The following is a 10,478-nucleotide window of genomic DNA, read 5'->3' as shown; positions in this document are numbered from 1 at the left end:
GTTCAGCATCTTAGCTGTAGAGGGCAGTGTCACTGGCCCTCATATGTGGGATCCGAACCGGGGCCCTCTGGCATCCCAAGCCAGCTCTTAACCATCATGCCACTTAGCCGGCCCCCAATTTTTTTTTATTTTATTTAAATGTCATTGTTTTTTAACCTTATCTACTCTCTTTTAAACTGGTGGCAAAACAGCCATGATTTTTTTTTTCAATATAGTTATATAAGTAATCTGGATAATGAAATCATTTCTTTTATGGCTTGGGTGGGGCAGAGAGGCAGGCAAATCAGCAGGCACTGGTACAGTACTGATAGCCAGTAGCTTATCCAAATTTACAACAAGAAGCTTTACATACAAATCCTTTGCACTAAAAGGATGATGTCTATCAGAGGGAAGTAGGCAAAATGTTGATGTGAGTGTATTCTGTTCCCTGCCATTTATCTTTTCCCTCCCCTGCAACTAAGAGAATCATATGAGTAATATGCTCTTGCTTTCCCGTGAAGCAGGGACAAGAGGCAAACAATAATATAGCAGAGTGGTTGAAAATGTGGACTTTGATGTCTGATGGAATTGGATTTAAGTCACCATTCTTCCACCCTGTGTGACTTTGGAAAAATTAGGAAGCAGGTGAACGTTGGTGGCAAGATAAACATGAGCTCTGGTTCTTGGCCAGTGTCTTGACTTTCATTCTACCAGGACAAACCAGAGTGTATATATAATGAGAATAGTTTCACTGTGTCAGAAGAATATCAGGTTCTAAGAGCAGTGGAGCCTAAATTACCAGTTTCTAGTCTATCATCACAGCCCAAAACTCCAGTACGTTGCATCTGAGAGGGCTGAAATTCACTGGCTAAAAAACACTGTGTTGCTGGCAGACAATAATAGTTTTTTTTGTTTTTAGACTGTAGCTGTGTCAGTGTGTTATGATGCCGTCTCGTACCAACCTGGCTACTGGAATCCCCAGTAGTAAAGTGAAATACTCAAGGCTCTCCACAGATGATGGCTACATTGACCTTCAGGTAAATGCAGAAGGGAGCTGAGGAGACTGGCTGGCTCTGTTTCTGATGAATTAGCAGGAAGACCTTCCAGGTAGAGGTTTTGCCAACTAACTGTCCCTGGGGATTAGAGGGAGCAGCATGAAAGAACTCAGCTCTGAGACCCTTTCAGCCATAGCCTGCAGAAGGAGGGACCTTGGCGGAGCAGTTTCTAACCAATATAAATATTGTCTTTTTTTAAGAATTTTTTGTTGTAATGCTAGAGCCCAGTTATTGCAAATTTTATTTAGTCTATCTGGAAAATAATCAGATAGTGTTTTGTTAAGCAGAATTTTTTTAAGGACTGTGTCATCAGTTTGTTTACACTTTAGTCAAAGCCAGTTCATCTTTTAAGGGAGAAACTAACTGCTAAAGCCACCTGGAAGTCTTCCTTTCCTGATGTCATGAGATCCAATTTATTAAAGATATTTTTTGTGGCAGACAGTAAGTAAAACAGAATATTTATTAAGTTTGTATCCTAGCCTGGTTATTTTTCCTAGAACACTTAAAGGCATAGCATCTCCTTTTGCCCACGTTTCCTTAAAATAGAATAGGTCGGACCAGGGCCAAGGAAGAAGTAGCAGGAAGCCATCCTGTAAGTATAAACAAGTCAATTATTCTTTGTACTTTTTGGACCTGCACTTGAAGGAGAGAGATTTTTTCTTTAAGTATGTCTGGGAAGCTTCCAGCCAGTTACGTCAGATACAACCTTGAGCTTAACCTAAGAAAGTTTGTCTCTGAATGTTGAGCTTCTTAATAAGGCAGGTTACTTGCTCTGTGGGGCAGGCAACTAATGCTTTAGAAAAAGCTGTTTCTAAAACCTTTGCCCATTCTAGAGAAGGGATAAAAACCTCAAGTCCTGGGAAGTCTGCGCTTTTTTCTCTTTTTCCCTTTTTGGACGCCCTGCTCTTTTGACCGCTTCTTCCTTTTTGAGCCTTTTGAGCCTCGCCTTTGTGTGTGGCCCACTCCAAACTCTTTGGAATGTAATTTCTTTTTTTTCTAAAGATTTTTATTGGGGAATTGAGGGAAGGGGAACAGACAAGTTGCTGTCCTTTTGTTCTTCAGTCTAGTTGTGGAGGACGTTGCTTCACTGAGTTGGCACCATCATTGCACTCTTCCCAGGCGAGGCAGATCAGTCACCGGCTTCTAGACTGCTGTTCACAGCGGCTGCTGGCTACACACAGTAGCCCATGGCAACCCACCTGCTGTCACTGGCTACTCACAGCAGTCCAGCTCCATGTTGAGCTGTTGTTCAGCATCTTAGCTGTGGAGGGCAGTGTCACTGGCCCTCATATGTGGGATCCGAACTGGGGCCCTCTGGCGTCCCAAGCCAGCTCTTAACCAACACACCACTCGGCTGGCCCTTTAATTTCTTTTCTAAGAATGGGCCCTTGAGCCATTCTCTACTGCTCGGGCCTGCTTCTACTCTTTGAAATGTACTATCTCTTCAAATAAACTACTTTTTCTGTACTTTAAAATAAATAAATAAATAAATAAATAAAACCTTTGACTACATGCTAACTTAACTTTGAAAGCCAAAAACCACTTACTTTCTTTACTTCTCCAGAGCACGAAGTTCACTCTTGAATCCCTGTATATTAGTATATCCTTACATATACCAGGCATTTAATAAATACATGTTTAATCAGTGAATGACCATAAAGTGTCTTTTGTCTTTGTAAGAACATAGCTTCTTATGGTCTGTAGAATGAGACTAGAAGTCAGAAGAATTAACAACGTTCTGCAGGGACTCCTTGGAGTGACCGGTATAGCAATAACTAGAGCTTGATCTCCTGCTTGTCCCTTTCCTTTCTCTCCCAGAGCTGCACTGGGTTGTAAGACTTACCTACCATATTTTGCCAGGTGTAATCACCTTTTGCCCAAATTTGTGAGGGAAAAATAAAGAGGTACATTATACATGGGTAGTACTAATTCCATATCTATATAAATGTTTTTAATTCTTTTATTTATGCTTATGAGTTAAAAGTGTAACTCTAGAAATCAATAATGATATCCATATGCAAAATAATACCCTAGAATACGATAATCAGTTGTGTTGAACTTATGACAGACTTGCAATGAAAGTAAATTCAGCCAACGATTCAACTGAATAAAAAGAAGAGCGACGTATTGTTGTCCACAGAGTAAGTGACTCTGACTTGATAAGATAGGTGATGCTGACTTTATTACCATAGGGTGAACAGTGTGACATTTCTCTTCATACACTTTAGGCGGGAGCTAGCAATCTAGCTGACGTTTTTACAAAAATTATTGGAAAACCCCTTGGAAAATTAAAACAAAAGATTTATTTCCCTGAAAATTTGGGCCAAAAACGTGGGTGCGCATTATACACTAGAGCGCATTATTCATGGCAAAATATGGTAGTTCAAGACACACGAAGCATTCAGATTGGTTCTTATCCTCCCTGCTTTAAAGTACCTGAGCCTTGGTATTTTCATAATGTTCTTCCTTGTCTTGTTTGTTTGTTTCTCTTCCAGTTTAAGAAAAGCCCTCCTAAGATCCCATATAAGGCCATCGCGCTTGCTACAGTGCTGTTTTTGATTGGCGCCTTTCTGATTATCATAGGCTCCCTCCTGCTGGCGGGCTATATCAGCAAAGGGGTAAGCTGAAGGGGTTGTGGGAATGTGCCATGAGGTCTTTAAAATGTGAGCCAGGGCTCTGTTGTTTTCCATTCATATCTAGTACAGCAGATTCCAGCACAAAGAAGAAAAGGTTTCTTTTTAGTTTTTCTTTTTTTTAAGATTTTGTTTTCTGGTAACAAAACATACGTGTCTTCCTTTGAGCAACAACAAACTTCTCTCACAGTTCCTCTGAGGTGGGTGGTGGCAGGACATCAAATTTTCCCTCTGAAATGGTAGACAGTTTTCCCACTGCCATCATTTGGAACAGCAAAGCTGAGCCTGGCATCCAAGACTTCTGACTGATAAAGGCTATAACTGGAGTAGAACGTTGTTATTGTAGCTTTGCAGTGCTACCAACAAACTAGTCAGTGTTCGGGGAGAAGCAGTGAGGCTTGTGAAGGTCTGGGGTCACTGACCAAACCTGGACTTTTGGCTCATGAATCAGATCCTTCTTATATTGGGTTTGGTTGCAGTTCCTACTGAGATTCAAAGTGATACCTTAGAAACCTAAAGTGGTGTTTTGTGGTTCTTGGGCTGTATACAGACACGTCTAAATTGTTTTGAACTAGTACTGACCAAAATTCATGTCCATTTTTCAACACACACAAGACCGAGGGATTATGGTCCTGTTGCTCTGCAGAGGGAACACAGTCAGGAACTGAAACTGGGCGTTATCATTGGAATTGGCAATAGTAGCGCTGTCAAATAAAATTACTACATACGGCTTTTAAGAAGTATATCTAGGGCTGGCCGAGTGGCTCATTTGGTTAAGAGCTCGCTCAAGAGTTTGAGCTCTGAGCAACAGCGGTTCGATGCCTGGCCTGAGCTGAGCTGCCAACAGGTGGCAGGATGGCTCAGCTAAAAAAAAAAAAAAAAGAAATATCTAAATTGCCTTAGTTCCTTAGCTATGTAAAGCTCTTACATGGCCACCAGATGCTTACTTGGTGTGCAGTCCAATATTAAACACCTAATTCAGGACTGTGCCTTTGGTGAGCTTTCATTGCAGCATGCACTATAAATCTCGGGTATGGTGAGTCTATTAATGATATTATAAAATTGGGAGTGGAAGTGAGATCCACATGCAATAAATGTCATTCACTTTTGTGTGTTTTATGAGACTATAAATGAGGATAAAGATGTTCATTAAGAAAATCACTAATAGATTTTGTTTTTTGGTTTGGGTTTTTTTTTCACTTTTTATTAAGACATTTCAAACAAAACAGAAGTAGATGGAATAATTTAAAGAATGCCCATGTGTCCAGTATCAACAGTTATAAACATTTTGTTTCATATATCACCCCAACTTTTTTTCCTGTATAGTAAAGCAAATACCAGATTTACATTTTGTTGGTAAATTGTTAAGTGTGCATCTTTAGTATGCATCTCTCACATTTTTTACATAAATCTAGGGGTGCTGTCTCAATATCATTTACCTTGTTCTATTCCTCATATTTCTTGCAAACAGTTACTTTAGGGACTTGCTTAGTTTGGATTTAGTTTAGCTTAGTTTTGTTTTAGAATATTTCATAAGGTTGCCGTGTATAATATTTGCTATAACACATTGATTCTCAAACTTGAATGTCAATCAGAATTACCTGGCAGACTTGTTAACACACCGATTCCTTGGCCCCACTCCCAGAGATTCCAGTTCATAGGTCTAGCGTGGGGCGTGAGAATTTACATTTCTAATAAGTTTGCAGGTAATGCTAGTGGTCACAAGTACCACATTTTAAGAACATTGCTATAGCATTACATTGACAGGCACATAATAGTTGTCCCAAGTTTTAGCTGATACTAAGATTGATTACTGGGTTCAAGTGTCTTCAACCTAATTTATTTATTATAAACTTCACCATCACCCTTTGCACTTAGGAATCCAGTTTTATCATTTTCTGTATTTATTAGCTGAAATTCTTCTATAAATAACTTTCTCAAATCTGCTATTTGGTTACCCTGAAATACACTGTGTATAGTGAAGGTAGGGAAAACATTTGATTGTTTCTCATTATTAACTTTTATGAAAATACACCTAGCAACCTCAACAGATGACCAAAGAATTATTAGTATCATTAGAAACTCATAATTTTTTTATAGATTTGTACTTCAATTAGTCTACTTTTTAACATATAAATTGTCCCAAATTTGGTGAATTTCCTCCTGTGTCTTTTAAACCTGACCCAGGAAGCCTTTGATAGCTTTCTTGCTTTCTGGTACAGCAAGTTATCCCAGTCACACATTTCTTGCCCTTCAATTTGTAAACAGCCATATCTCTAAGGAGCCCTGGTTCCTTTATGGGAAGTAGATTTAGAGATCATAAACTGGGCATTAATGGTGCTCATTTCTATTGGTTTTCATTGTTTCTAGGCCTTTTCAGTGACAGAATTAGGAAATAGGTATCTTTTAGAAAACAAGGGAAAATTATATACCGGGGGGTGCCATTTTGGGGGTGCCAACAAAATGTATACAAGTGGACACTTTGGTCAACGTTGCTCAAGCAGTAAGTAGTTCACTGTAATCAGAAGTGTCTGGATGCTGATGAACCACTTTGAGCACCTCTTGTAATTGCAGAAGTCAAACGTGACTTATATTCATCTTTTGTTATTGGTGTACATTGAGTATTACAATTTTAATAGTTTTTTTCCTTTCTTAAAATGTGTATACATTTTTTTGACACCTTCTGTATATATAAGTATAAAGATATTATATACTATAGATATTTCCAATGCTAATTTAAGATTAGAGTTTGAACTTAATTTCTTTGATCTTATGTATATATGTCTTATCTTAGTGATATTGGTATAATTACTTGCCTTATTCTGTTTTATACATATAATAGCATTAATACCGCTACCGTTATTTTGAAGCTAAGTATAGAAAGGCTGGATGCACTGGAAGTTTTCTTTGCAATTTTTTAAGTCCTTAGGATATATCCCATTATGGATGTATAGTCAAAATCCTGCAAAAGGTAAAAGAAGTAGAAAAGTAGAAAATGTAAAATAAGATAACAGAAATAGCACCAAGTATGTCCAATTGTGAGAGTTGTACTTAATTTTTTTGGATGTTTAGATAGTTCATCTTTGGCCTGAGAGAGCTCCTTCAGATTCTCTTTCCTTGGGCTTAAGCTCATGTTTATTGAGTCATTGTGTGCCAGCAGAGGACACTTGCTGTACATGTATTACGTCATTTAGTTTTCACTATAACCATATGAGGTAAATACTTCTATTTCTGTTTGTGAATGAAGCAGCCAAAATTAGATAACCCATCAATATACATTGTATAAACAGCCCTGTTAAAAGGAGTGTGTGTGTGTGTGTGTGTGTGTGTGTGTGTGTGTGTGTGTGTGTATGTATATAATGCTTTTTTTGAGGTAGTCAAAACTGATATTTGCCTTTCTTGGAACCATAATGAATACAGGATGCAGTAACCAATTCATTCCTTACAACACCTGGGCTCCTTAAGAGGCCAGAAGACAAAAGTTGCATCAGGCCCATCAGGGAGCCAAAGGTGGCATGGGCCTTCAGCCAAGTTCTGGTAGCCCTGCCATGAGGCAGAGCCTGGCCATGCAGCCAGAGGCTGGCGGAGGCCTCTCAGTCCTGTGAATTAGAGACTAAAGACTGCTTATCAAGCTTGTCGGGCAAAGGCAGTCTATCTGCACACCTGTCAGATTCTAACAGCCTCCAGGGTAGAGGACATGTATGGGGAGTCATGACAATCATCACCTTTGCTCCTGTCCTTGACCAGGGACACCCTGGGTCTGGGGCCTCTTCTAGTGCCTAGGAAGGCCCCCGGAACATGCCTGTCCCTTTCCACCCCCTCTAAGGGACGAGAGAAAAGAGATTTTTAGATTGGGTTTAAATCTTTGGTTGAGGGAAATCTTCCTAAGCTTAAAAACAATGGGAAAAATCACAAAAGAAAAGGAGGATAAATTTAACTGTATAAACATTAAAATTGCACCTAAAAAACCAAGACAAAGAAATTTTGTAAAGGTGAATCCATTCATTCACCTGTATTATATTCACCTCTGTTATTTGTTGGGCGAGGCTGGAGATACAGGGATGAACAAAATCTCTGCCCTGCAGGAATTCCCCCTTCAGGAAATTGTTGAAGCCCTACTGATAAAGAGACTAAACACCATTCCTCCCCCTTTGACCTATGAATCGTGTTCATGGGAATATACACTAAGGAAATAATCTGAAAGGCCAAGAAAAACACTGAAATTTATTATTGTATTCTGTACAGTTAAAAAAAAGTGAGACAGCCAAAGTATCCAACAGTCTGGGGGGAGGGGGTTAAGTGAAATTATGGTACGTCCATTACAATGCAATGTTACACACTATTAGTTGACATATAACATTATATTAGTTTCAGGAGTACAACATTCAATATTTGTATATAATTTCAAAATGATCACAATAAGTCTAGTTAGCATGTATCACCATACATAGTTCTACATTTTTTGTGTGTGTGATGAGAGCTTTTAAGATCTACTCTCTCATCAACTTTCAGATATACAGTACAGCATTAACTATATCATATCACCTTACTGCACGTTACATCCCCAGGACTTATTTATTTTTTTAACTGGAATTTTGTACCTTTTGACCTTCATCCATTTCTCCCACCCCCTACCCCTCAGTGAAATAAAGCCTTCAGTAATATTTTGGCAATAGCTTGTTATAATAAGAGACAAAAACAAGGCACAGAGTGTGTTCACAACTAAAAATGTTGAAGGAGCTGAAGGAGGTAAGCCAAAATACAGATGAACATGGATAATTTATTTTCTTTATAATTTTTAGTACTTTGCAGTTTTTCTACAATTGATAATCAGGAGGAAAATAGATAGAAACCTTTTCCCTAGGTAGTGTACTACCCAAAGAGAATGCTCTGAAAAGTATAAGATACTGATCAATGGATTGGACCCATGGCTTTATTTTATTGTAAAATTTGTAACTTGTGTGGTACTAATGTGTTTGCCTCCTTCTGCCACCAGGGGGCAGACCGGGCCGTTCCTGTCCTGATCATTGGCATCCTGGTGTTCCTGCCAGGGTTTTACCACCTGCGCATCGCCTACTACGCCTCCAAAGGCTACCGGGGTTACTCCTACGATGACATTCCAGACTTTGATGACTAGCACCCACCGCAGCCCTGAGAAGAGTCAGATGGGACTGAGCCCAGCTTTAAGACATTGGGCAGAAACTATGGTTAAGGGCCAATGAATTCTGCAGCTTGCATATGTTTAACAAAACAATGGCCAGGTTTTATGAGTCCCATCTTAAAAGATATTAACTGAGTGAGCTTACAGTTAGCTAATTAGAGCAGGCTTTATTTTTCACCTCCTGGCCTTGGCAAAAGTCCTGACAAGTTTTTCCACATGAACCTCTATCATGGAAGAATAGCAATGTTAATTGTATGGAAAAGTGGAAGGTTGTTCTGTAGTGGGAAGTGTTGCTGCCAACACCCATTTTAGACGTTTCTTTAAGTAGTCTTTATTGTCAGGTTGTTCTTATGGCAAATGGAAGGATGCAATATGTCACATTTCTTACTACTAAGTAATTTATTTTGAAAACATTTTTAAGTATCTTATCCCTTACTCATCTTTAACTTCGTGTTCCAATGGAAGACCTTGGCAAAATCAAATATCAGCCTGGGTGCATCTGTAATATTTTTTGCTTGCTTTCTTATTAACAGCAACCAGGAATTTTTGAAACCTCAGAGCAAATTTTCAAAATGTAAACACTGTTCACCAGTCCTTGACCAGCTCTGATCTGGTTCACCAACAGGTTGGCCAGCATGTAATGTGGGTCAAAATGTTCTGTGCATCATGCCTTTAAGGACCGGACTTTTGGCTGTTTCCTAAGGAAAAATGTAGATAACCCCGTTGTTAGCACCTTGTACTGTGTCATACTGAAGATTGCAAGATTTGGCCTGAACCCCTACAGGACTAGATTGCTTTAGTTTGATTCTGTTTCCTAGCTTGCAAAAAGTGACTTATGTTCAAAAGAAATTAAATTGTCAAAATCTATATAAATCCTAGACTTAAATTGAGTTAACTTTAAACATGTCTCAAAAAACATTTTGATGATTATATGGTATCTTTGATCCCAATACCCAGGACTACTTTCATTTTTATATAACTGGCATTGTAGGTCATACTGCTTTGCAAGCATTCTTTTACTCTGAAGTTGTAGACTTGGATGACTAGAAACCTGGAAGTGCCATCAGCTGAGATTTGGAGGCCTGTGGGTAGAGCAAGTTTGCTGGAGAAAATGAGTTCACCTTAGATGTGTTAAGTTTTAGATGTCTACTCGACATTCCAGTGGAGTTGATGACTAGAGAATTGCAGTGTGCAGGTTTGGAGTTCAGGAAGGGCATCTGAGCAGGAGGTGGAGATTTGGGAGTCAGTTTTGGGGCAGTATCTAAGAACCACGGGGCTGGATGAGATCACCCACAGAGTAAGTGCACATGGGCAAAAAACACTAGATTTCAGGAAATGAGGGACAAAGAGGGTGACCTGAGCATCCTCCAAGGTTGAGTACACTTGTTAATGGGAGGGCAGGCTGGGGAGTCAAGCAGTCTAATTAGAGTTCTTGGGCCTTGGCAGTGAAGATGTGAGGAAATACACACATATAAAGCATTTTCCTGGGCAGTGTTTGCAAAGCAAAGCTCAGATCAGAAGGTTTTGGGCAAACCAAATTACTTGGTTCTTTTTTTTTTTTTTTTTTTAAGATTTTTATTGGGGAATTGGGGGGATGGGAACAGTGCTGGGGAATTGGGGGAAGGGAAACAGACAAGTTGCTGTCCTTTT

The 10,478-nt window shown here is 39.2% G+C and overlaps 1 protein-coding gene across 3 annotated transcripts in view; it reads left to right on the top strand.

Moving 5' to 3' along the window:
* Window positions 1–9,746, top strand: part of TMEM230 (transmembrane protein 230) — an 11,609-nt gene extending 1,863 nt beyond the window's left edge. For all 3 annotated transcript variants that reach the window (XM_019644636.1, XM_019644634.1, XM_019644635.1), the window contains exons 2-4: window positions 899–1,016; window positions 3,530–3,652; window positions 8,664–9,746. In XM_019644636.1, the coding sequence (XP_019500181.1) occupies window positions 921–1,016; window positions 3,530–3,652; window positions 8,664–8,804 (360 nt within the window). In that variant the 5' untranslated portion in view covers window positions 899–920 and the 3' untranslated portion in view covers window positions 8,805–9,746. The remainder of the gene's footprint in view (window positions 1–898; window positions 1,017–3,529; window positions 3,653–8,663) is intronic.
* The last annotated feature ends 732 nt before the right edge of the window (window positions 9,747–10,478 follow it).

The sequence above is a fragment of the Hipposideros armiger genome, unplaced genomic scaffold (genome assembly GCF_001890085.2).
Source record: "Hipposideros armiger isolate ML-2016 unplaced genomic scaffold, ASM189008v1 scaffold_89, whole genome shotgun sequence".
NCBI classification, from domain to species: Eukaryota; Metazoa; Chordata; class Mammalia; order Chiroptera; family Hipposideridae; genus Hipposideros; species Hipposideros armiger.
Note: the sequence above shows the minus strand (reverse complement) of the source record. Positions and strands in the feature narration are given on the sequence as shown.